The sequence below is a fragment of the Rhinolophus hipposideros genome, assembly GCF_964194185.1.
Source record: "Rhinolophus hipposideros genome assembly, chromosome: 20".
NCBI lineage: Eukaryota > Metazoa > Chordata > Mammalia > Chiroptera > Rhinolophidae > Rhinolophus > Rhinolophus hipposideros.
The window spans coordinates 50092245-50118855 of NC_138066.1; the positions used below are offsets into that span (position 1 = coordinate 50092245).

Sequence of the window (26611 nt, forward strand, 5' to 3'; positions counted from 1 at the left end):
AGTGAATTGATTCTTAGAGAAGAAATGGGTTTTAAGCCGACCCAGTGAGCCATTCTACCCCAGGCCATCCTACCCTAAGACCTGTTTGCTTATCAATCCAAGTGCCACCTGCTCGCAGCCTGGTTACAGCCCCGGCTCCCTAGAGCCCCCTGTGCCACCTCCTCCGTAGGCAGGACCGCACACCGGAACAGCCCCCGTGAGGGTCCCAACGGCAGCATTCTGGTTCCCTGCCCCATCATTCTTCCCGGAGAGCCAGACTGCAGGCTCCCCACATTCCATGAGGTTGGTAGGTGTTCCAGCAGCTTCACACAGGGGCAGATGAACTCCCTGGGTCCCTCTGCACCTCTCAGTGACTATGTGACCCAAGACACGTGACCTGCTCTCGCTGAGCCACAGTCTTCTGTGTGAAAAACATAGTAGTTTCACTTCATGGGGTCGTCATTGGGATGATAGAGATCAAACAAAACATTTAGCCCAGAACTGGAGAGGTGGAAATGTTAAGTGTATGTTACCCTGGTTGTTAAGTCCCAGCTCTGTGGTAGCCCTTCTAGAAGCTTCCGACCCGGGTAGGTGGTAATTACACATCGGCTCTAAGATAAGTTGCCCTAGGACCCATGGGTGTCCCCAGGAAGGCAGTTCATTTGCAGCTGGGACTCAAAAGCTTCAGGACCCAGAAGTGTTGAGAAGCATCTCTGGGCTCTGGGCTCTCGCCCGAGATACGGAAGGAGAGCAGCTGAGATGTAGGGACGAGGGGAGAAAGCTCGGAGTTCAGAAACAGAGGTGGGTGTGGGGGTGCCCATGGAGGTGGGGCTGGAAGGCAGGGTCAGGCCAAAGGGCATCCTCAAGGGGCTTGGGAAGTGTGCCCGTGTGTCCAGCTCCAAGGTCTGGTGGCTGGCTGCTCCTCGAGCCTCTCACTTCCGTGAGTGCCACCTCCATGCCACACCCCCTCAGCAGATGCCTGCTTCCTGCTTCCTGCTTGCCTGGCACGAAGTTTCAATAAGCAGTCCCCCAGCTGTCCTTTCCTGTCTGCCTTGGCTGCCTCCCCAGCCTCTCCAGGAGCTGGATGCCCTGGTCCTGTCTTCCCGAGGCCCCTGGGACCTTGCCCGGGCCACCCTGTCTTACTCAGTCCCTGTGTTCATCCAACAATGCTTCCTGGACCTCCCTCAGTGTCTGAGACCTGGCCCGGCTGCAGGGAGGGGCCTGACGCGCCTGTCTCCCCGGAGCAGGTTCCGGGGCCACGTCAATGTTGGGATGTGGAAGGATGAACCACTGATATCCCACCCTGCACGTGCCTCAGTTTCTCCATCCATCTCAGCAGCAGAAACTCCTGTCTGCTGCCAGTTCATAGGGATGCCAGGGAGATTCGTGAGGCAGGGATGGGAGGCGGGTCCCCTGAGGGTCCAGGTGTTTGAGGAGGGGCCAGGGCTGAGGGAAGCCCCCTCTGTGTGTGCCCCTGAGCTGGCTGCTCACCAGGCTCCTCCCCAGCTCACCGCGGGGTTCTCCAAGGACATCTGGGAGTAAAGAGTGATTAACAGTATGGGTACTTGGAGACCCAAATAATTAAACCTGAGCAACCCCGAGGCCCCTCTCCCTCTGGGGCCTGTGCCACTGGTAAAAGTGGGTCTTAATGAATTCTCTGTCTCGTTTTCACAGAGGCTCTGCCTGCCCTGCGTCCTTAGGGTTTGGGATGGGGGGACGGAGAGAATGGGCCTCTAACAGATTTGGGGTGGGTCCTGCCAGAGACAACCCAGGAAATCTGCTGGCTGCCTCCCCCCCCTCACCCTCCAGCAGCTGCTGGCTCCCGCCTGCAGTGGTTTCCTCCGGCCTGCAGTGGACGCTAAACTGTGGACGCTGACCAGACTCAGCACCTGGCCCCCCTGCCAGGCCTGGGTCCTGTCGCTACTGCAGCCAGGTGGCTGGTCCAGGTACAAGGCAGGGGGACTGCAAGCCAAGCGGATGTCTTGGGGAGCAGAGGTTTTCCCTTCTCTCCTCCTGCCCTAAGACCTGGGAGGAGCTGAGGGCGGCCTTTCTGGGTGCTGATTGGCTGCACTGTTACTGCTGTTGCCACTTCCTCCGCTTTCAAGTTGAGGTTTATGGCTTCCGTCTGTGTTTAAAAGGGGCCTGCTCCTGGGTCGTTCTGTGACCTACTGAGGGCCCTGTTTTAAGATGAATGGTGTGTCCTAATGAGCGTTGGTGGTACAAGGACCCACCCCACCACCACCGTTGGTCTGCAGAGTCGACGGGGGGACGTGAAGGCTGGATGCTGGCTCGGTGCTGGGGGCCGTCCCTGCACGCAAAGGACACAGTCCTGACTCTGGTTTGTTGGAGAACCGGCACAGGTCACCTGCTTGGTTGTCGTTAATAATAGCTTTATTGACATAATTCACTCTTTTAAAGTGTACAATTCAGTGGTTTATAGGTTATTCACACAGTTACGCAACCATCACCACTCGTTCAGAACATTTTTCTCATGTCCCCAGAGAGACCTGTCCCATCAGCAGTCACTCGCATCCCCCTCCCTCCAGCCCCCGGCAACCACTAATCTGCTTTGTGTCTGGCTTCTCACTTAACATGTTTTTTAAGGTCCATGGTGGGTAACGTCCACACTTTTCCTTTTCATGGCTGAGTAGTGTTCCGCTTTATGGCGGTGTCACATTTTGTTTCTCCGTTCTCCAGGTGATGGGCATTTGGGCTGTTTGCACTTTTCCGCTGTTGTCACTCCTGCAGCTGTGAGCACTGGCGTACAGGTTGGGCTGGACGTGTGTTTTAATTTCTCTGGGGGAACTGGCCAGGTCATGTCTGGCTCCCCTGCGAGTGGGGTGCACTGTTGACCCCTTGGGCCTGGCCCCCCGGGGCTGTGAGCATCTCACACTTTCCTCCCCGTAGCAGGTCTTGAATCTGTGTCTGTGCAGTTTGCCAGGGGTCCTTTTGTTTCCTGGTGAGTCCAGGGCGAGCTCAGTGGAATAAGATGAATCCACATTGGTTCAGCCTGGACATGGTGGGGGTTGGGCTCAGGTAGCCACTTGGGTCTGCTGCTGGGTCCTGGCATGATTTCTAGGTTCCTTTGGCTGCACAGGGCCCAGAATTAGGCAGAAAGGGGAAATGGAAGGTTTGTGTGTCCTTTCTTGGGAAGCCCCGGGAGTGTGCAGCAGTGAGCAGTTCCAGTGTGAGAGGAGTGGGTGGGCTTGGTGTACCCCACTCCCATTAGGAAGGTAGGGGAGAGTTCTGGGGGTGTGGGAAGCTACTGCTCTTTCTGAGATAATGTGCCTTGTGTGTGGGTGGGGGGCGGGGGAATGATACCATTTCCTTCCTGGGAAGGTGGACATGCAGGGTGCTGCCCCTGGGATCCAGCGAGGGGGTGTGGGCCGCCACAGGTCTCCCAGAGCCGAGGTCTTGGGGAACAACATGCTACAGCATTTCTGGACCCTTCTATGCCTAGCACACAACAGTTAAACTATAAAACAAATGCCTGTCCACTGTCATTTTAAACCACCACACAAGTGCATAAGCGAAGGCCCCCCCCACCACACACACACACACACACACACACACACACACACACATCTAGGCGCCTGCTCCCCCAACAGCCCCAAGTTTGGCCTCACGAGCTGTCCCTCTCTGTCTACTCAGCGTGCAGCCCTTGAGCGCACTGGGAAGAGCCCATTAGGCGTAATCTTGGGAAGGCAGCCGAGCGGTCAGATAGGGCCAGGCCCCCTCCCTCCTCTTCCCGGCTGGCCGGGCAGCTGGAGGGGCCTCTGCTGTTCGCAGGCAGCAATTATCATATGAATGCGCCTCCTTCCCTGAGCTGTTAGCTGGAGGGACCAGGAGGGGACAGGCTCCCACCCTCGGGCTCCCAGGTTCCGGCCGGCCGGCTGCGGAGAGCGACTGGAAGACAGCGGGCATTTTCTGTCCCACAGTAGGTCACCCCCAGGGTGCGGAGGGTGCCAGGGTGGGTTCAGGTCTGCCTGTGTGCCAGGGAGGGCATCCTGGGTCCCAGCAAGTGTGGGAGACCCCCAGGGACTGGCACAATTCCTGAATTGAACTTTCTTTCGCCGCCGCTTGTGTAACACGTTGTTACTGTCGTTTTTTGTTCTTTTGGTCCGATTTCAAAAGTCGCAGCTAATTACCGCAGGAAATGTGGAATCTAAGAAAGGACTTGAAGGTGAGGATTCGAGGCGACCAAGCAAAGTTGAGCCCTTTGTAAACTGTGAAGTGCTGTGTGCAGGCCAGCCCAGAGGTCGGCGCTTCTCTGATGTGTCTTAGTTCTTGGCTGAGCTCCTGGGGGCCCCGACTGGGTCTTGTACATTGTGGATCCCCGGTTTGTCTCAGTAAATTCTCTTTGCCAGTTGCCCAAATCACTCCAAGTTTGGGCTGGTGATCTGTCATGTTGAGCTGCCGGACAGCAAATTACTAGATGCCAGGAAAAGTCATCCTTGGACCATGAAACTCTTGAAGCAGATACTGGGTCTCAGCTGCATTTCTTCCAGGGACACCTGGTGACCGGTGGCCTGGTCTCTCCACGTAGGGGTCCCAGTCCTCACTGTAGCACAGGCCAAGCCAGCTGAGATTTCAGAGTCAGGACAGAGATGGGCCCCGGTGTTCTGATCAGAGTCGCCTGCCCACCAGTCTTGCCGGCCCATTTTTACATCTGCTAGGCTCCTGGGAGAGCCTCAGCGTCGCTGGGCCCTGGCTGGGGGTGGGGTTAAGACCCTGCCAAAGGCTAGCCAGCCTCCACCCACCTCTCTTCTCCAGTGGGCACCCCTAACCCGTCACTGGCCATTTCCTGAGCAAAATTTCCAGAATGGGCAGGAGCTGGCCCAGGAAGCCCATCCATCCTTCCTCCATTCTTTGTGGCTCCAGAAGGACGATGGAAACCGGAAATTGTTAACATCTCATTCACAGGCTGCCACACACCGAAACCGCGGGGAAGCCTGTGGGAAAGGATGCAGGCCAACACTTCCGGGAACCTCGAGAGGGGCTGGGGCTGGAGAGGCGCCACCTGGGTTGCGAGGGAGCAGTGGTGTCTCCCCGTGACTGTGGGAAGAGAGGAGGGGGGAGGAAAGGGCACCGAGCTCACCACTCATTGGCAGCATCTTACTGGATGCTTTGATGTGTAAGGTTTTGAGAGCAGCGAATCAGAGACCCTGGGAGGTCCCACCGGATGGTGGAGGCAGGCGGGCGGGCACTGGACAGAACAGGATGAAATACGGAATTACAAGTTGTGACCAGGGCCATGTGAGAAAAGAACAGAGGGACTCGGTGCAGATGAGCACCCTGGGAAGACAGTGGGGAGCGCCTGGGAGCAGCATGGGTAGAGAACGTTCTGGGCTGGGAGAACCTCTGTGGGGAGCCTTGTTGGAAGAGCTTTTAGGAGCCAGGGAGACAGTGCCCATATTGAGACTGGAGAGCTGGCATGGGCTTTGTATTTCATTAACACAAGCTTGGCATCACTGCCAGGCACTGTTCTGTGTGTGTTTGCAGATATCTTGTCTGGTCCTCAGCACTCCTATGAGGCAAATCTTATTATCCCATTTTACATGTAAGAAAAGTGAGGCCCACAGAGGTTAAGTCACTTGCTCAGGGTCACTCAGTGAGTCTGATGGGACCGGATTCTGGGGCCTCCGGACTGTTATCCCAGGGGTAGTGGGAACTACACCAGGTTTCCAGCAGGGGAATGATGAGATTTTAAGTTTCAAACAGTCCATCCTGGTGCTTCAAGGAGGATGGATTGGAGAGGTGGGCAGTTAATGGCGGTGGCTGTGGGGGTGGGAGGCAGGGCGACCGCCTGCAGATGTGGTGGGTTAGAATTGATAGGACTTCGGGTGGGTGGCTGGGTTTGGGGTGATGGAAAGGGAGGGACCAAGGCTGGCCCCTGGATTTCTAGCTGTCATAACTGGATCATGGGATACCATTTACTTAGGTGGGGGTTAGGTCAGAGCGCCGTTTGGGGCATATTCAGCTTGAGACATCCAGACTTCACTAAGGCAGAAGCCTCTGATACCCAGTACCAAGCCGAGGGCCTGGCACAAGTGGGACGTGTCTGCTGAGCCGTGATGGACTCAAGGGAACTGCGAGGTTGGCACTGGTTGGCATTTAGTGCCCAGGGGATGGATGAACTTCCCGGGGAGAGTGTCCAGCCAGCGACCAGGGCAGAGGCCTCACAGAAGCTGACAGAAGACAGCACTTCAGAAAAGAGGCTCATTCCCTGGGACTTTGGGTAAGGGGTGATCTTTATGCGCTCTGCTTTTTAGAAGACTGGTACTCAGTTTGGTCAGAACCCCAAGTCCAGAGGTGTACTCAGACTTTATGCCATAGCGCAGGTGGGAAGATGGACCCTGCCAGCTTCTCTGTGGAGTCTGATGCAGCACGGGGCTGAGGGGTGTCTGCTCCTTGTCCATGGCCAGCGTCTCCTCCAGGCAGTGTCCAGGGGTGATGGAAGTGTCTGTCCCGATGGGTGCCAGGAAGCTGTCTATACACACTGCATTATACTAGGGAGGGCCTGGGATAGCGGGGTGCCTGTGTGTTTCTGAGACTCCTTGGATTCATCCATTATCCATCCATCCATCCATCATCCATCCATCCACCCCATCCATCTATCCATCTACCCATCCATTCATCTACCCACCCACCCTTCTACCCATCCATCCATCCACCCATCCACTTGTCCATCCATCATCCATCCATCTATCCATCCATCCATCCATCCATCCATCCATCCATCCATCCATCCATCCATCCATCCATCATCCATTCATCCTCCACCCATCATTCATCCATCCTCCACCCATCCATCCATCATCCATCCATCCTCCACCCATCACCCATCCACATGTCCATCCATCATCCACCCATCATTCATCCATTCTCCACCCATCCACATGTCCATCCATCATCCATCCATACATCCATCCATACATCCATCCATCCATCCATCCATCCACCCATCATTCATCCATCCTCCACCCATCTACATGTCCATCCATCCATCCTCCACCCATCATCCATCCATCCTCCACCCATCATCCATCCATCCTCCACCCATCTACATGTCCATCCATCATCCATCCATCCATCCATCACCCATCCATCCAGCCATACTTCAGAGTGCCTTTGAAGTCATAGGTGTGCACTTGTACTTGCAAAGAGCCTCAGGGTGTCTCGTAGGGTTTCACAGGGACTTGCTTTGACATACCCTCAGTTGAGTGGCTCCTGTGGGAGAGTAGGGGCTGGAGGTGACATGGGGCGGTGAGCAGGGGGGTCTTTCAGATATGCAGGATCTGAGCAGGCCTGCAGGCTGGTGGGCACAGTCCATCTGGGCTGCCTGCAAAGTTGGCACCAAGGGAACAATGTAAGGGGCCTTGCAGGTCCCCAGGCCACGAGCCCACTGTCTCCAGACCCCCTGCCCTCCTGAGCAGGAATGACCAGTGGCAAGGCCCTGAGGTGGGGAGAAGAAATGAGTCTAGCTGTTCCAGCTCCCACCAGCTCAGAGCTGTAGCTGCAGATGGGTGGGTGACAGGAGTCAGAATGGTGCTGCTGACTTCTCCCCAATTCTCCCTCAACCTTCCTGACCCTTGAGCCCCGAGATGTGAGCTAACCTCCCTCCTTGAAGGGTCTTCTGGTCGGCCTTCAGCTCCTGGCCCAGAACTGGCCCTGCCTTCAGCCCCCAACTCTGCCTTTCTGAAGTGCCCCGAGGCCTGAGTCGATCTGCATGAGAGAAGGGAATTGCTTCCTGTCTTTGGGTTAAAGCTCTTCTGCTCAGCCCCTGGCAGCGGGGCGCCCTGTCCCACCCCCGAGATCTCTGTCTACTTTTTGTTATTTCAGATGATTTCATCAGTGGGGGGAGCAGAGCCCCTGGTTGCCCCCAGCTCCATCCCCTGAGCTCTGGTGTGCATCTGCTGACAGCCTGCTGATAGGAGAGGGGGCTGGGGCTGGGGCGACTGCTGCCCCCCCATTAGGGGGACATCCCTGATAAGAGGAAATTCCACCCTGTGACAGATGGCCAGTTCCCACCCATCAGTGGGGGAGGATCTTTTCTTTCTCTTTTTAACTTGACGAGCATTTGCCAAGAACTAGCGGAGTCTCTGTGGTTGGCCAGCCACTTCGGATGCAGTGGGCGGCCTAGGCTGGGTTCTGGGTTTGCTTTGGGGTAGGGCTCTATGTGCTGGAAGGTTCCCTGGGGTGGGAGGAGCCTCCGGGGACACAGAGGCGAGAGGATGGTGGAAAAGGAAATACAAAAGTCAATCCCCTGACATGGGAAGTAGAGGGCTCAGCCCGGGCCTTCTCTGAGATGTAAATTCTGCGAGCAGCCTTTTGGAGGTGAAGGGGGATACTTGCAGGTTGGAGCCTGCTCTGCCCAGAGGTTGATGTCTCCATGGGCCCTGAGCTGATGAAGAGCTTGCTGGAGGAGGAGGCGGCCTGCAAATGAAAGAACAGAAGAGGGCCTCTTCCAAAGGGGGGCAGCGGAGGGGCTGGGGGTTGGACAGTGTCCAAATCTGACCTTCCCAACCGGGGCCAATTGAAACCGAGCTGGCAGAAACGAAGGCCTTCTTGAGATTCCTTCCCGGACAATGGAAGAGGGAGGCTTGTTTGAAAGGGTTTGGTTAGAGAAAGACTGGGGGAGCCTGGGTGGGCAGTGAATGGAGTTGGATCGCTGGTACTGCTGTGTCCCCTCCTTGGTCCTGCAAAGGGCACGGGGTCGTGGGACATCTTGATTTGACTTGTATGCCTTCGCTCCCAGTCTCCCCGGCACAGCGACTATAAAATGGCAGTCTGACTTGGGGTCTGGGGGGTGGGGGTGGGGTGGGGTGGGGAAGGCGTTCCAAGGCAGAGAGAAATGCAGAGAAATGCAGCCCTTTGCATTTGCAAATCCCGCTTTTCTCCAGAGAGGCCCATTGTTTTGTGCTGGGTTTCTAAGATTTCTAGCCGAGTTTCAGGCCAGAGGGCAAAGTCTCGGATTTCTGGCATCCCGGCTCTGACGAGAAGCTTCCTGCCCCGACAAAGTGTGAAGTGTAATTCGATTTGGGAGTTACTTATCAAATTAGATGAGCCCAGTGCCGCTTTGAAAACTCAGCTCTTGATCCCACCCGCACAAATTTGCAAAATTCGGCCGTTTATATTCAGTGTTTCATCTTTAGAAGGGAACAGGAAGTTCCCTGGTGACATTTATGAGGAGTTGGTCGTGGCGCGGGTAGGTTAACGGGAACATGGGGGAAAAATCCTGTGCTCAGAGCTGTGCAGAGGTGCTGCCTGTCTCCCCTACCAACCCCCGGCAGCTCGCTGGGCACAGCCTCCATGCTCAGTGATGGAGACCAGCTGTTCACAACCTCAGTCAGCTCTTTTCCTCTTTCCCCTGGCTTCTCCAACACATTTCCCACCTTTGGTAATTTTTAAACATTCTCTCACCCTCTCTGGCCACGGAACTCTGAACTTCTGAGTTCCCATTAGACTAAATTATTTTTTTAAATTGAGATCCACGGACCTAGGGGTTCTTTAATGAACACTCCCTGTTCCACTATATTGTCCAAATTTATTTGTGGGTGTCTCTTTATGTGTGTTTTTTAAGGGAGAGAATCCTTCCCTTTCAACAGCTTCTAAAAGAGATTGCTGACACACACACACAAATCTCGACCCGTCGTACCAGACTGGGTTCCTTACGTGGACGGGCCTGCTGTCTGGAAGTTTTGGATAATAAACATTTGAATAAATGAACTCCATGATCCTATGTGCCACCACTGTTTTCATTCAGACTTATCTTAGTTCTGTAGTGTCTTTTTTCTCTCTCTCTTTTTTACTATGTAGTAAGCGCTCAATAAATAATCGTTGAATGAACCAATGTTGTGGCCCTGGTCCACTGGGACCCCAGGATCTTTTTCCACCATTACTGTTTATAGCCGTTTCTTTAACATCTTTTTACAAGGCGGTTCCCTGTCCAAGGTCTACCCACCCCTGTCTTTGTGTGTCTGGTTTCCGATGCCTTCCTGTTCTCTTACCTTCACCTGCATTTCCCAAGTTGATTAACAACAGCTTCTCCCCCATGCAGCCACTTATACCAGAAGTAGGGACTCTGGATTTTGTCCCCTGAACCAGCCGGCCTCCTGGAGGTGGAGTTCTAGGATGAGGATGGGCAAGCTGATGTCTGCTCTGCATGGTCCATCGGGAGCTTTGGCTGGGGCAGCTGGTGTGCTGGGCCTCTGGTGTGCCCGGTGTTGCCTGGGAGAGCTGAGAGCAACCCTGAGAGGGGTCCCTGGAATCCCAGACCCCACACTGGGCGTGGTCCCTGGTGTTGAAGAGCTTGGCTGTTCAACAGCCTTTTCTTAGAAGTTCTGGAGATTAAAATGCCAGTGCCCCTTGGAAGGCCTGGGGTTCACTGGATAGGAATCGTTCTTCAGCTGCCTGGGCCGGATCCCCACCTGGCAGCTTCTGGGGAGAGCAACCGAGGGAGGGAGTGGCCGGGCCCGGCCCCAGAGTCCAGTACCTCTGGGCTTTGGCTGGAGGGAACCGCACTTCAGCCTCCCCGTGGTGCCGTAGGGCCTGTGCAGCCACCCTGCCTGGCCTCACATCCCAGCTCTGCCCGTCGCTAGCGCTGCGACCATAACAAGTGACGGGAGTGGCGCCTGGCACACAGTGAGCCCCCGGTAAACACTGGCTTGTGGTCAGCATCATTCCTTCCTTTGTCCACTCGTTCGTTCAGCAGTTCGGCGTGGACTAGCCGTGTGCCAGGCACTGCTGTTAACATGGCAGTTCAGGAGTGAGTGTGACGGGCGAGGTATCTGTCCTTGTGAATCTGACGCAGTAAAAGAAAACCCCACACGCCGTTACTCAGCTGTCACTGTGGGGAATGCCGGAAGTGGGGTACAGGCTCCGTGAGAGAGCAGTGAGGGCAAGCCGACCTGGCTACCAGGCTGGGCCTGCAGGACACCAGGGAGGCAGGAGAGAAGGAAGGAGCAGCTCTGGTCACTCTGTGCCCCTGGCACTACCTCTGTCAGGAGCTCGCCCACCTTTGCAGGCAGCAGGGAGCCTCAGCTGTCTTTGGGAGCTCATGTCCTGGCTGGCTCAGAAACTCTGCTGGGGCTGCAGACGTCCCCGCAGCCTTCCCCACGGTCCCAGGTGGTGGGCGCCCGCGCACGTGGGGATGGAGAGCAGCCCCAGACCTCTCCGGTGTGCGTTGTTGCACTGGGAAGTCAGACTTTGCTGGAACTGGGCCAGGTGGGATGGAGAGAAGGAAGGCCTCGCCGAGGGCTGTCTAGAGATACCTTTTCTCCAGGAGAGAGGCCTGGAGGCCGTGGGGCTGGAAGAGTACCTGGCGGTCAGGTACTCCAGGAGCCCCGGTACCTGGCCACTGATTGGGTCCTCCTAGATCTGCTTGGTGACTCTAGCTCCCACTGTGAACCTGTCGGGTGGCCTTGTAAGTGTCCACAGACAGGTTGGCCCTGCTTTCTGCCTGGCCGCTGTGGGCGGTGCTTGAGCAGGGAAGTGCGGATGGCGGCATCAGTGTCCCCAGGCTTTAAGGGCCGGGCATGGGGAGGATTGGGGTAAGATAAGGGGAATGGCATTGGTTTTACCCCGAGAGCTTTGACCTGGGAGTGTGGGTCTGGCTGTGATTCAGTGTCACCTGACACCCCTTCCTGGCTTAGCAGAGTCAGGCAGTGGTCCAGGGGCCATTGCCACAGCACAGCCACCTCTGTACTTGGCAGGTGAGGCTGAGGTTTGCAAGGACGGGACTTGCGGGGACGTTCCGGGATGGACACAAACACGGCCAGGGTGGGCAGAGAATGACCCTGCGTTGCCCAGTCAGGCCTTGGAAGCCTCCCGTGCCAGCCCTCTCCGTGGGTACCCCGGAGCTGTGACGAAGCGTGAACTCCCCAAGAGGCGTCCCCCCAGTAGCTGGCTCCTTTCTGGGGCCTCCTCCCAACCAGATAAGCATCCCACAGACCTGGTCCCAGCAAGCCACGAGGGACATCTGATCCCATCATTCTTGGCAGGCCCTGGGGTGGGGGGAGAATTTAATTTGTCACTTGGTACAGAAGTCCGCAGATGGCCCTGGCTCAGGGCTGTGCACCCGGAAGGAGGAGGCTGCGGTCGGGTTTGGATGGAACTCTGCCCCTCCCCTACCTCCCTGCTTTAGGACCCCTCCCAACCCCCTCCCTACCCCAAATCCTGACATAAGGCTGGTCCCGCAGGCACTTGTGGCGAAGGAAAGGGCAGGTCCCTGAGACGGGCAGAGGTAGGGCAGCTCCTATCACAGGCCAGGGCCACCAGCCTGTGGGTGGTGAGGGCTGTCCCACCAGGGAGTGACAAATGGGCCAGGGCTCAAAATGGAGACCCGCAGAGAGAAATTGGCTGGTCTGCCACCCAGAACCGCCCTTGCTGGGAGATGGCGGGACGGCTTACGCGGGGCGCTGCCCGTCAGCACTGCGGCTCAAGGACCTCAGGCCCAAGGTGGCATCTGGGCCTCGTCTTCGGCTTCACAGCCCTCGTGGGCACAGTCGGGTCCTTTTCAGTCCAACTCCACTAGCCATGTCCTCCTTTCTTTCTTCACAGCTTTTTGAGGTCCAATTCCCAGCCCTCACGATTCACCCATTTAGCGTGTCCAGTTAATTCGGTTGCACTGTTTCACGGTGTGGTACAGCCGTCCTCCGTGCCCGGTTCCAGGACACAGAGGAAGACCCTGCACGGCAGGCAGCCACCGCCCCGCCCCCAGCCCCGGCGAGCGCTAACTGGCTCTCTGTCTCTGGGCTTGTCTACGCTGGACACTTGATTCCAGTGTTCAGATCGCCCAGTGTGGGATCACTTAGGATGTGCCTTGCACTTCTGGTTCCTTTCAGTTCACGTGTTTCAAGGTGCCACTGCTTATTCTGGCCGAGTCGTGGACACACCGCATTTTGTTTACCCTTTCATCCACTGGTAGGTGGTTTAGCTATTTCTTGAGTAGCTACTTTGTGCCACTCCCTGGGCTAGGAGTTAGGGATGGCACCGAGTAAGCCGCAGCCTCTGGTTCAGGGGCTTGTGGGGAGGGCCGGGCAGGCGTGGCACGTGGAGGGACCTGCAGACGGCCCGGAACCCAGAGCCCCTGTTCCCAGCCGTGACGCCTGGACGAGGTACAGGGAAGTGTCACACCTGGCTTGCACTGTAGGATGACCGGGTCACTTATTGTCCAAACCACGATTTCTGAGAATCAGCTGGATTCTGTTAGTAAGTAGGCTGGGCACCCAAGAGAATTGAAAGTGGGACTCAGGTACGTGCACATCTGTGCACAGTCGCCAGAGGTGGGGACGGCTCAGGTGTCCATGGACACGCGCATGGATACGCACAGTGTGGGCTGTACACGCAGTGGACTGTGACTCAGAAGGAAGGAAATCCTGACATTCTCTACAACGTGGGTGAACCATGAAGATATTGTGCTAAGTGGAATAAGCCAGACATCAACGGACCACTACTGTGTGATTCCACTTACGTGAGGTCTTAGGGTAGCAGTATTCAGAGACAGGAAGTAGAATAGTCTGTGCAGAGGGAAGGGGTAGGGGTCTTAGTGTTTGATGGTGCGGAGTTGTCTAGGGTGATGAAAAAGTTCTGGAAATAGATCAGGGCGGTGGTCACACACCACTCTGAGTGTACTTAATGACACCGAATCCAACACTTAAACATGGGTAAAATAGTCACAATTTTATCTTACGTATCTGTTACCACAATAAAGAAAATAATTTGGAAGGAAGGCATAACCAGTGAATAAGGTCACCCCCTCCTGGACAGTCACTTGGGCCAGCCTTCCGTGAGGCGGTGATGTTGCCCTGGGCCTCCGGAGCCTGGGGAGAGAATGGCTGACTCTGGGTGACAGGGGTGAGGCTGCCCCAGGGGCCCAGCCCCAGAGCCACCCTGCCACCCTCAATGGAGGAGAATGAAGGAGGGACGTGGCAGGTTGCTCCTCTCCAGATCTCCTTGTCCCAAGGGCTTCCCAAAGCAGGATTCATAGCAGCCAGGAACAGTGAAAAGGCAGGCATTACTGTGTGACCTTGGATGAGTTACTTAACTTCTCTGAGCATGAGTTTCCACTCTCAAAATGGGGCCTCTCTTTGCTGTTTAGTGACCGGGGTGTAGTGATCATGCATGTAAATGTGAAACCTCTTATTTTTCTATTAAGAACTTCCCTTTCCTATTAATAGCATTTGATGAAGTTTGGGTATGAAACAAGTCTGGTGACGGGGCCATGGGAAGACTTGAGGCCCCAGCCGCAGGCAGGGAGGTCAGTGGGGAGGTGGATTGGACACAGGTCAGGAGGAGGTAGTGGACAGGAGTGGACAGGGTCTGACCAATATTGCGGAGGGACTGCGGGCCAGCCCAGGGCTTCAGCGCCCTTTCTGCCACCCCCAAGGGGAGATTCCAGGACCCCATTCATTCCGCGAGCATTAGAATCAAGTTCCCTACTTTATGGGACTCTGGAGATCCAGTGGGGGATCCACACAGGTCATTGTCATTGTCACTGGGGCTCACGGTCTGTGCAGGGGACACAGATATTAATCAGATGTCACAGAAGTGAACGTGAAGTTACCGGGTTGATTAAATTCAGTGAAGTGCTTTTGTTGGCCTGACTGCTTCCAAAGGCATTTCAGAAAAAGTCACTCTGGGGACCTCATTTTCCCCATTTGTAAAAGGAGTAGGTTGGACTAGAATTCTGTGCCGTCCGGTAGAGTTGCCATTTGCCACGTGTGGCTGTTTAAATTTAACGTAATTAAAATTAAATTAAAAAATTCCGTTGCTCGGTTGGACTAGCTGCACTCCAAGAGCTCAAAAGTCACACATGAAAACAGTTGGTGGGTCCTCAAAAAATGACAACTACTACGACCAATGGAATTGCAGGGTCTCACGGAAATATCTGCACACTCACGTTCACGCAGCATTATTCACAAGAGCCAAGACACCGAGTTAACGCGAGCGTCCGTCGACGAATGAATGGACAGACCAAGTATGCACTGTCCATCAGTGGAGTGACAGTCAGCCTCAGTGAGGAAGGAAGTTGACACCTGCTACAGCATGGACAAACCTTGGGGATTTGATGTGAAATAAGCCGGACATAGAAAGACGTGCTGTAGGATTCCACTTATGTGAGGCGTCTAGATAGTCAAATACTTACAGACAGGAAGTAGGATGGTGGTTGCCAGGGGCTGGGGAGGGGAGTGGAGAATTGTTTAATGGGGACAGTTTCAGTTTTGCCAACATGAAGAGTTCTGCAGACATGTTGCACAACAATGTGAATGTACTTAATGCCACCGAACTGTACACTTCAAAATGGTTAGTATGGTAAAGTTTATGTGACGGGCATTTTACCACAATTTTTATGAAGTCCCATGTGGCTGCCATATTGCACAGTGCAGGCACAGTTTTCCATCATAAAAGAAACCCTATTGGATGGTGCTGAGTAAATGTCCCTTACAGCTGGAGAACCCGGGGGGTCCTGCAAACAGGCGCTGGTGACTTTTCATGGAAAGAAGGGTTCACCAAAAGTGTATCTGGACAAATTTGCCTGTGGGGCCTCTGTTTTTCCACGTGGGGGTCCTTAACGCAGACCCCAAAGCTTGCCCTGGCCTGGTAGAGGGAAGAGCTCTTGTGTCATGGCCTGCAGCCACCCTGGCGATTGGGGTAGGCAGAGTGGAGGTTGCCAGAGGAGGGGAGGCAGGACGGGACTCTCACCTGTACAAAGCCCCTTCCCTCAGGCGGGGAGGGGAGGGAGAGGGGAGGACGGGCTTCATGTTTTCATTATTTCTCAATCAGGGCCCTGGTGGGCAGGATGTTTGCTTTGGTTCCGGTTTCTGTAATGGATGTTGGTGGTTGTAGAAGGGGCCAGCTGGAGCGGCTGCTCCCAGGGCCCGTGCAGGGGAAGTGAGAGGGGTTCAGGGTCCGACCATCCGTCTCCCCACCCACTGCTGGAGAGGGGGTAAGGGATGGAGGGGTAAGGGGTGGGGTAGAGAATGGCTCCCAGACCCACAGACAGATGGAAGCAATTTTCAGTCACGTGGGGCAGGGCTGAACTGCTGCCCCATAAGGCACAGCCCGTGTCTGTCTCCAGGAAGCAACCCCAAAGCCACATGTGGGCCCAGATGCAGCTCTTGTCTTTGTTTATTTAAAGATGCTGGGGGCCCAGGGAGAGGATTTCTGAGCGGGGGGGGGGGGGGGGGGGGGGCACAGGGAGGGGGCCAGGAGTGATGAGTGTGGTCCTCCTGGGTCTTGCGTGGCAGCTGGGTCCTCCTGGGTCCTTTGCCTTTCCCTGGGTGGGGTGGGCAGTGCAGACCGTGGCCTCTGGTAGCTGCCTGTTATTATTAGGAAGGACGGGGGACTCCTTGGCACTCCGTGGCATTTTTATGCGTTTTAGTATTTTCTTATTCTCTCAACTCGCTGTAGTCAGAATTCTTGGGAAACAGGGAAGTGAGTGACTGACTCGGAGGATAAACCACCCACACTCCGATTTCTTGTGTTTGTCAGCCCATAGTCCTGGTCACCTACAGGCCTGGGCGTGGGGGGAAGGCTGCTGGCTGATCTCAGCTCGCTTGGTGCTCCTGTAAAACAGGATGACAGGAGCCGCTGGGCCCACTGGGGCCGGGGGGAGGTGGAGCCAGTTATTCCCCCAGGAAGTGGAAATGCAGTTTACTGAAAACTCAGCAGGGACCTCTGCCTTGGCAACCCGTGTCCTGGGCTTCCTGGGGGTGGGGCAGGAGAGGGTGGGGGGGGGCGTGCTTGGGGGGCTGCTTGCTCACACTGGCAATGGGGCACTGGGGGTGATGCCCAGGGAACCAACGAGCCCCTCCATGAGGGTCAACGGGACGGGCCCGAGGGGCGGGGGGTGTGTCAGGACACACTGTGTGGTCACCCTGCGAGCTCCGGGCACAGCAGGACAGACCTGTGACCCTCCTGGGAGGTAGGATGGAGCTGAACGTTCTCGGCGGGCAGGGGCTGGGAAGAACCTAGACCCACTGAGGCACAGGAAGGTGGACCAGAGAAGCAGCAAAGTCTGTCCCCACGGGGCAGCTGGGAGGCTGCTGAGGAAATATGTGGTGTGTCTGGGGGTGCAGTGCGACCACCGGTGTGCTCCAACCAGAGCAGGGGTGGGGAGGGGAGACCCGCACTGTCTGAACACCTGACCAGCCCACTGCACGGGCACACCTCAGGGCCCCAGTGGGTGCCTTCTGGGCATGTGCCTGCCCCCATCCCCCGAGCCTCTGACCTGGGCATGTAGGCTCAAGGGCAGCCAGGGGAGGGGCTGTAGAAAGGAGGAGGTTCTGACCTGCAGACCCCGGAAGCTTGAGTGACTTTGAGAAGCTCGACCTGACCTACCTGACTGCCTGCTGACCTGAAAGCAGAACCTCATCCTGGTCTGTGGGCGTGGGGCACACAGGTGCCAGGCAGGCAGAGAAGACAGCCGCCGGGGTGCAGTCCGGAGCCCTCTCCTACCTGCCCTCCAGGACAGCTGAGCTGGGAGGAGCATGGCTCTGCACCCAGGCACTCGGCCTCCTAGAGCCTGCCGGGCACTCCCACCTGCCCAGGGCTGTGGCAGCCCCCTGGGATTGAGCACACCTCACCCAGGAGTGGCAGGATGGAGTGAGTGCGGACCCTCCTCTGTCCTGGCCCAGGCTGTTTGACCCTGAGGGGCCCTGAGGCCTTCGGGCCGCGGCGGGTGTTGGGACCTCGAGGCAAGTGAAGGAGATGGGGAGGGCCCACCTGGGTACCTGGGTACTGCCCTCCTCTGAGCAGCTCTCGAGGGCGAAGCTCAGATGATGGGGGGTGAAGGGGTGTGTCCACGGGTCAGCCCTGCCATGGAGTCCACAGAGGGGCAAGCTGGTGGGGAGGGAGATTCAAAAGCAGAGGAGGAGACAGGTCTGAGAGTCTGGGTGGGGCTCAGGGGGCCAGGCCGAGTGGCTGCCGGACAGTCAGTGCCTTTTTTTTTTTTTTTTTTTTTTTCACGTCAGACGGGCACTGTGCCCATGTCGTAACAAGGTTTGTGGGAGGCACATCTCACACAAAAGCGTGAACAGCCAATCATCACACTTATGAACTGCAAAAGGATAGTCAGTGCCTTTCATAGGGCCCTGTGGCAAGGGGCTTCAGCTCTGGGGTGTTCTTCAGGGATCTCTTGGGCAACCGAGCCTCAGTTTCCCCATCCGAGAAATGGGGTTGATGGCTAGAGCCACCTAAGGACGGTGACGCTTCGTGGATGTCTGCATATGACCCCTGTCCTCCCTAATGCGTCTGCTCTTCTTTCCACAGCCACTGAGGCAGCTCCCGGCTGCGCTGGCGATATGGCCGACACCCCCAGAGATGCTGGGCTCAAGCAGGTGCCCGCACCCCGGAACGAGAAGGCCCCCGCGGACTTGGGCTACGTGGGGATCGACTCCATTCTGGAGCAGATGCGAAGGAAGGCCATGAAGCAGGGCTTCGAGTTCAATATCATGGTGGTCGGTGAGTCCCGCCCCCACCCCGAGACAGAGCACGCGGCCCACGCCGAGCCCTGGGCTCAGTCTTCTCTCCTGTAAGATGGGGGTGACCGACCTGGCCTGCAGGATGGGTTGTGAATGCCCGCCTGCAGGGTCCCAGCTCCGGCCAGCACCTCAGAGGGGCTGCTGCCCCTGCATTCAGGACCCCTGAGAGCTCGGGAAGGGCAGGTGCTCAGAAAAGCGCAGCTCTCTGACCAGTGGCCTCTGCCCTCTGCTTTTAGCTTCTGCTGAAACGTTCCCCTCGCTACTGCTCGAGGTCTGGCCCTCTCACCCTGCGTGGGGCTGGGCCCCAGGCCCAGCAGGCCTGGTTGGAGACTTCCTGGCAGCCCGAGGAGAGCTGGATGGTCACCGGGCCAGGTCATTGATAAGCCCAGCCCAGACAGGGTTGAGCAGCCTCTTGTCCCAGAAACCCCTCAGGTCTCATTCAGTACTCATGGTAGCCTTGTAATGGGGGCGCCCTGCTTTACAGATGGAAGTGAGACCCAGAGAGGGTGTGCTCAGGGCGTGGTTCACGAGGGCAGAGAGACGGGAGCCTGGTTCCTCTTCCCACCCTCCCATTGCAGTGCCCCCACCAGAGAGATGCAGTTGGGGTGGAAGGGCGCCTGTGGGGGGTCCACAGGCCCAGGGTGGAATCCCAGCTTTGCCCCCTCTGAGCTGCCTGCTGACTTCCCCAGGGCTTCTTCCAGCCTCTGTTTTCTTGTCCATAAAATGGGATAATCCAGACTCCAAAGAGCCCGTGGGGCAAATGCGATGGTGTGTTCTGTTCTTGGCATGGTCCCGTGTACTTGAGAAGTTCCAGAAGCAGTAGCCATGTGACGGTGGTGATGGTGATAAAGATAATAGTAACAACGGGATAAACTTTACAATATCCCAGTGCCATCTAGACGGAAGGGGCTGTGGCTGGAACGTTTGACATAGTTTCTGGCCTGAGCCTGCTGGACACAAGGCAGGTGGGCGGGGTGGGGGTGGGGTCCAGTCCCTGGCTGTTAAACGGGGGCCAGGGATTCCTGAGACCAGCCTCCTGAGACCCATGCTTTTCCTTGACAGGTTATCAAAGTTGGAAAATCAGTCTAACTGAATTTTTAGAACTATGTTGGTTAGCATGGCCTAGGGCAGCTCAGCGCAGGGAAGGGGCTCCGAGTGCACAGTGCTGAGGCGTGCCTAGCGCATAGTAGGCACCTTATAAGTATCCACAGCCATTCCCACTGTTAACCCCAAGGTGAAAAGTCATGGCTGGGGTTCTGGAGCAGGGCTGCTGGGTTTTGAACCCCATTCTGGGCCCAGTGCCTCGGTTTCCCCATCTGTCAAGTGGGATAATGAGGGCACCTGGTTGCAAGGTGAAACTGCCACATTAGGACAGTGCCTGGCGCACAGTGAGTGCTTTGTAAGCGGGATCTGCTGGTTAGCAGCTGAGAGGCATAGCCTACATTCACCACGATTTAGAGCAGGAGGGGATCTTCCGGTCACAGCTGGGTCTAGGTCCCCTCCCATGTCGTGCCCCTCTGCCCTCTTCCCTCTTGCTGTAGGATGGGACTTGGGGTGAGGTGAGATTTGGGCACACAGCAAGGCCAGGAGTGCTTGAGGCTCACAGGGTGCCTGGGAGCCACGCGGGGGCACGGCCTCATACCCTGGGCGCATTCATTGGCTAGTCTGCGCCTCAGCTGCAGGGTCTGTTGATGTGGGCACCAGCCAGTGGCTGTCGCTGCCCCTGGCAGCAAGGCATAGCTGCCCACCGTCTGGGGGCTCTGATCAGGCCTCCTGCGCCAGGAAGAACTGACCCAGTGACCCTCCACTGTTTGGCGGTCACTCAGCTACATGCTGCATCTGCTGAGTGTGCCAGCACTGCAGCTTAGATGACCCAACCTAGATGAGCCCTGAAGGTTGTGAGCCTGACCCCTGGGTCTTTGGACCAGAACCCTGCAGTGTGGGCAGTTTGGCTGTGGTTAGACCATGGCTGGTTCGAAGACCTCCCTCCAGGATCCTGGGGTGGAGGGTCCAGGCAGAGCTTTTCCTTTGAAACTCATGTGGATCCTGGTACCTCCAACAGCTAAGACTGGAACTGGACTGGAGGAGCCACCCTGCCTCCCCCACCCTGCTCTGCGTCTCATCTCCTCTCGGGAGCCCTGGGCGGTTTGACAACCCCTGTGGTTGGGAGGCATGGGGTCCAGGTCCTGCTGTGGGAGCTCTACCCCTACCCAGCTCCCCCTGACCCGGAGCCCCCCACGGAGGGGTGCTGGGTGGGGGCAATCCCAGGCATCACTGAGTCGCAGCCCCGTGAACTGCCTGATGGGAGCCCCGCCGACCCCTGCCGACAGCCCGTTCTCTCCCCAGGGCAGAGTGGCCTGGGGAAGTCCACCTTGATCAACACCCTCTTCAAATCCAAAATCAGCCGGAAGTCAGTGCAGCAGCCCACCTCGGAGGAGCGTATCCCCAAGACCATTGAGATCAAGTCCATCACACATGGTGAGCACTGGCCGGGGCTGGGGTAGGGCTGCCAAGTCAGGACCCCAGGTCCCCTGAGCTGGGGACTCGTGGTGGCACCTCTGGGCACGTTAAGTCTAGCCCGGTCAGGCTGAGCCCCTGGAGACAACGTTTTCCACCAGAAATCACAGGTGGGGTCCACCAATGATACGTGTTACCAGCCCCGGCTGGACTTTTGCTGCTCAACGCCCTCATCTCCGTGACGTAACCTGGAATGCCATCGCTGGTCACCCTGGGTGCCTCGAGTGGGTGTTGCTGGGGCAGGTTTGGCCAGGCAGCCTGTGGCTCCTTGTAGCAGGCCGGGCCCTATCTGGGTGTGTCAGGGACCTGGGCCTTCCCCTGAGCTCGGTGGGTGCTGTGATCCTGCAGATATCGAGGAGAAGGGTGTCCGTATGAAGCTGACCGTCATCGACACGCCGGGCTTCGGGGACCACATCAATAATGAGAACTGGTGAGGGTTAGGGGCTCTGTGGCCCGAGTGGGCATGGGGGCCACCCTCCACGCGCAAAAGCACTAAAAGGGTGCTGGGGCTCCCTGGGCCCCACCCAGAGTCAGAGCCGTGAGGGCTCCATGGCCCCTGGGGGTGTTAGGGCCTGTCTCCTAGCCTGATCTGCTGCTAAACCCAGAGGGGGTCCCAAATTCTGGACCACAGCAAGGTAACCCTGGGAACCCTACCTTCCCGCACCCGCCCCTGAGGTCAAAGGCCTGAGATAAGGCTACGGTTCCGGCTCAAATAGTCACACACCCCAGTATGTGTCCTGGAAGACTGGGTGTCGGGCTGGAACTTGGGAATTATCTCCGAGCTGACCCTGAGCTCGGACCGGAGCGCGTCCCACGTGCAGGCTCACTGGCCTCTCTGTGCAGCTGGCAGCCCATCATGAAGTTCATCAACGACCAGTATGAGAAGTACCTGCAGGAGGAGGTCAACATCAACCGGAAGAAGCGTATCCCCGACACACGCGTCCACTGCTGCCTGTACTTCATCCCGGCCACCGGCCACTCGTACGTCTAGCGCATGGCGGCGCCCTGGGGCTGGGCACAGAGGCCGGGTGGGGGGCGTGGTCAGCTCCGTCTGGTCTCAGCCTGGCGTCCACACCGCTAACCGCCCGTCGCCCCCCCCCGCCCCCATACACTCACCTTCAGCCCGTGTGGTAGCTGAGGCCAGGCGGGCTGAGATGCCCCAGAACCCGGGGCCTGTGTTTTGGGTCCTCCCTCTGCTCCATCCGGGCGGGCGGCGACCCGCCCCTCACTCCTGTCTCCCAGCCACACTCTTAATGCGCATTGTTCCGCTCCAGGCTCAGGCCCCTGGACATCGAGTTCATGAAGCGCCTAAGCAAAGTGGTCAACATTGTGCCAGTCATCGCCAAGGCCGACACGCTGACTCTGGAGGAGAGGGTCTACTTCAAACAGCGGGTAGGGCCCCACCTCCGCCTGCCCCCACCCCCACCCCTGCGGGGAGAGAGACCAGTGAGGGACTCTCGGACCCAACATGCCAGGTTTTTATTAGAAGACAAAGTCGGAAAGGGGTGATATCTGTAGCGGGGACAGGTGGCTGCTGCTTCCTTCCCTGCTGTGGTCCCATTGATGGCTGTGTGGGGAGGCGTGACTGAGCACTTGGGCGACCTTGGGCTGCTGCTTCCTATCCAGGCCACAGGTCAGAACCACCTGGGAACTTGAAAGCCCGAGGTGCTGGGCCCCAGCAGAGCTCTGCCCCAGTGAGTGGGAGCCAGGAGGCCCCCCACCTCATGCCCAAAGCCTGCGCCCCGGGACCTGGGACTGCCTGGCGTGCCGAGGGGAGGACAGTCCCCTTACAGTGGGTGTGTCTGCCTGAGGGAAAAGGAAGCAGAAAGCCCCCGATGCTACCCACAGGCATGGGTCTGTGCTCAGGGCAGCCAGGACGGCTGTCCATGGGGACATGATCAATTGAACATCTGTGTGAGGCAGCTGTCACTGCAAAGGGTGGTGACGGTTTAACGTGAGTGGGTGCTCCTTTACAGGCATTTGGAGCTACAGTGAGAGGGTTTCTGGGTAGAGCTCCGGAGGGGAGGACTCGGCAACCCTGAGTTTACTTCCTTGGGGGTGCGATGAGCTGGGGAGGAAAGACAGGGAGATGCCTGGGACAGTGACCCGAGTCCCTCAGGCAGCTGCCGGTCTCCTGGCAGACGGGTCTGCAGTGCCCCTCCACTCAGGAGTATAAGAACTGGACAGATCAAGGTCAGCAGCCCCTCAGAACCCGCCCTTGACCCCGAGCCTGGGGCCGCTGACATTGTGCTGGTCACGGTGAGGGCAGATACCGCTGGGCTGTTCCAGCATGCCGTGCGGACGGTGCCCACATCTCCCGCCCTCACTCCCAGATCACTGCAGACCTGCTGTCCAATGGCATCGACGTTTACCCACAGAAGGAGTTTGACGAGGATGCAGAGGACCGGCTGGTGAATGAGAAGTTCCGAGTGAGTAGATTGGCAAGGACACTCTTCCTGGGGGCCCCTCAGTTCCTGCTGGGGATCTAAGGGAAACCGGTGGGATGGCCGTGAGCCATGAGAACATAGTGTCTGGGCTGGGAGGGGTGGGAGCCCGAGTGTCCACATGGCTCTCTCGGGCCAAGGGTCTTGGTTCTGGGGCCCCGGGCTCAGGGCAGCTCCTCCCAGGGGTCCAGGGAGTGGCCAGGCCGTTCCATGCACGTGTGACCCATGCCTCCTGCCCTTCCCCCAGGAGATGATCCCGTTCGCCGTGGTGGGCAGTGACCATGAGTACCAAGTGAATGGGAAAAGGATCCTTGGCAGGAAAACCAAGTGGGGCACCATCGAAGGTAATGATAGAGCTGATGTCCAGGGCTTTGGGCAGAGCAGCAGAATAAAGCTGCGCTGCTGACCAAGAGCTGGGTGCCAGGGCCTGAGCTGGGTGTTTTTAGAGCTCCTCGCTTGGCGCTGCCCCACCCAGCCAGCAGAGTCGTGTTGGGGAACCATCCAAGGCTCACAGCCATTAGCAGATGGCACCTGGTCTCTCACGGGTGGAAATACCCAGCGAGGAGGGAGCTACCACGGGCTGTGCCAAGCTCTGGGTCTGGGGGCTTGAGTTTCACAGGCATGCTGTGTGACCCTGGTCAGATCGCCCCACCTCTGTGGGCCAAGAAAAGGACTTAGCAATAGCTCTGTCCAGTCTGAGAACCAGATGGCCCTCACCCTGCAGAAATTCCCAAGACCCACATATCTCAGTGTCCTGAGGCTGCCTTAACAAATTAACCCAGACTGGGTGGCTTAACCGAAATTTTTTCTCTTGTAGTTCTGGAGGCAGGAAGTCCAAAATCAAGGTGTGGGCAGGGTTGGTTCCTTCTGGAGGCTGAGGGAGGAGCTGTTCTAGGCCTGTCTCCTTGGCGGCTGCCAGCAGGGCTTGGTCTCCTTGGCTTGTAGACGCATCTCCCCACTCTGCTTTGCCGTCGGCCTTCTCTCTGTGTGTCATTTCCTCTTATAAGGACATTTGTCATTGGCTTTAGGCCACACTCTAAATCCAGGACGACTTACCTTAATTACATTTTCAAAAACTTTTTCCAAGTAAGACCCCATTCACAAGTACCAAGGGTTGGGGATTGGACATGGTTTTAGGGACACAATTCTACCCACTACAGGTAACAACCTAAGTGGGATGGACCTGGGCATTTCATTACTCTTCCCCTCTCTGTTCCTTCCTCCCTCTTTAAAACAGAGGAGGGGGAAACGACAGATTAAAACGGGCCACTTTGTTGCCTGTTCACTTGGCTGAAAGGCCCGGTAGAGAAGGAAGCAAATACATTTGAGTCCAGCTGTGCCCCCCACCCCCAGGTCTGTGAAATCGGGCAAGTGCCTTAATGCCGCAGGGCCTCAGTTTTCACCGTCCATGAAGTGGGTACTATGTGTCAAGATGTCAGTAAGATGAATGTCCAAAGACCATGGGGAGCTTTTGGGGCAGAATGCTCTAAGAAACTGATGATAATGAAAACTGCCAGGCCTTTGATCACGCCCCGGGCCAGCTCATTTTACGTGCATTATCCTTCAGTTCTAGCAGCTTCCTGTGCCTGTGTCTGTACCCTCCTTGCAGAGGCAGAAAACCTGCCCAGGCTCTGGAATCCATGAGCCCACCCTGCACTGGATTCTAACCTGGAGGAGGGTGGAGGGAACGCCAGCCTTTCTCGGGTGCCCGCATGGGTGCTAGCGGTTGGGTGCAGGGCGGGTGTTTTTCTAAACTAGCCACTGTCTGGCTGTCTCCGTGTCTGCACTGCAGGCTGGTTGCCCTCTATACCCCCCCCCACTACCCCCACCCCCATCAGGGGAGGTGTCCGTGGTCCCCCCCCTCACCTCCGTGCCCCACCTGGGCAGTCTAAATCAGGCTTTACCCTGGGCTCGCGCCTTGGTCCCTGGTCTCTTCCTGAGACCTTCCTCTGTTTAAGAACCTTTTTATGAAGGACTGTTTTGGAGAGAAGTTTGGGATAAGAAAGGGGGCGGACCTGAGAACGGGGAGGAGGACAGCCCGGTGATTGACACTCCTCTGCTGTCCCCTAGTGGCCACCTCCGGGCCTGCAGGCAGTCGGTAATGGAAATTGTTGGGAGACAGCAAACTGGTTTTCTGTTTTGCTTCCACGTTATCATGTCCCTGATCCTGTCGCTTTAAGTGACCTGTGCGTTGTTGTGGCACCACCAAGGTCCTGTTGAGGGTCATTAAACGAAGCAGCCCCATAGAACTGTAAAGACAGTGGCGAGGTGGCAGTTCCCACGTGTTACTGTGTTTCCCTGAAAATAAGACCTTCATCTTATTTTCGCAATAAGACCTTGCGTCTTTTGGAGCAAAAATTAATACAAGACTCAGTATTATATTATATTATGTTGTATTATGTTATATTATACCTGGTCTTATATCATAGTAAAATAAGACCAGGTCTTAACATTAATTTTTGCTCCAAAAGACACATTAGAGCTGGTTGTCTGGCTAGGACTTATTTTCGGGGAAACACAGTAGCAGTCTTTTATGAGGACCCTGGAGGAAATTTCTGCCCCATCCTAGAAACAGTGGGCTGTGTGCTTGTCCTTGGCAAGCGTGTTAAGTGCTTTTGCCTCACGCTACGTCCTTGCATGTCCCCCTCCCCATCCCATTTCTTTGTTTTCCTCCCACCATCCTGCGGTGTTTTATCCATCCTTGGAAACTGCCAGAAGTGTTTTCGAGAGGAAGGTGGGTGTGATAAGGCACACAGTTAACTCATTTAGTCCTCTCCTTTCCCTGAGAGGTGGGCGCCATTATTATCCCCATGTTCCAGATGAGGAAACTGAGGGTCAGAGGCCAGAAAGCAGAAGTCGCACTCTTCTTCAGAGCTCTGTTCTTTCCACCAGCTCTCACTGCTTCTTCTAATTGGATAAAATGCATGAGAGTCAGTGGTAGAAGGTTCTGGAGTGGGCACTGCCCTGTGGGGGTGGGGGGTGCGAAAGGAGGCAGAGCCCAGGTAAGAGGCAACTGAAATACCATCAGGAGCGCCCGAGGGCCTGGCATGGTGAGCCTCCTGGGCTTTTTCCAGCCCCAGCCCTGCCTGCCAGCCCGTGCAGGGAAAACCAGACCCTTAACTTGGGAAAGGCCGTGCTGTTCCATAATGGGGCAGGCATGTGGGGTCCGGCCCTGCTCCAGCCTCA

The 26611-nt window shown here is 56.7% G+C and overlaps 1 protein-coding gene across 14 annotated transcripts in view; it reads left to right on the plus strand.

The window, feature by feature from the left end:
* Positions 1-26611, plus strand: part of SEPTIN9 (septin 9) — a 152450-nt gene that overhangs the window by 121964 nt on the left and 3875 nt on the right. For 13 of the 14 annotated variants that reach the window (XM_081029921.1, XM_081029929.1, XM_081029930.1 and 10 more), the window contains 7 exons: positions 18253-18444; positions 20811-20942; positions 21330-21411; positions 21825-21962; positions 22256-22373; positions 23315-23410; positions 23673-23769. In XM_081029921.1, coding sequence (XP_080886047.1) covers positions 18253-18444; positions 20811-20942; positions 21330-21411; positions 21825-21962; positions 22256-22373; positions 23315-23410; positions 23673-23769 — 855 coding nt within the window. Of the gene's footprint in view, positions 1-3895; positions 3917-18252; positions 18445-20810; positions 20943-21329; positions 21412-21824; positions 21963-22255; positions 22374-23314; positions 23411-23672; positions 23770-26611 lie in introns of those variants that run through there. The other variant, XM_081029925.1, reaches the window with a different exon arrangement.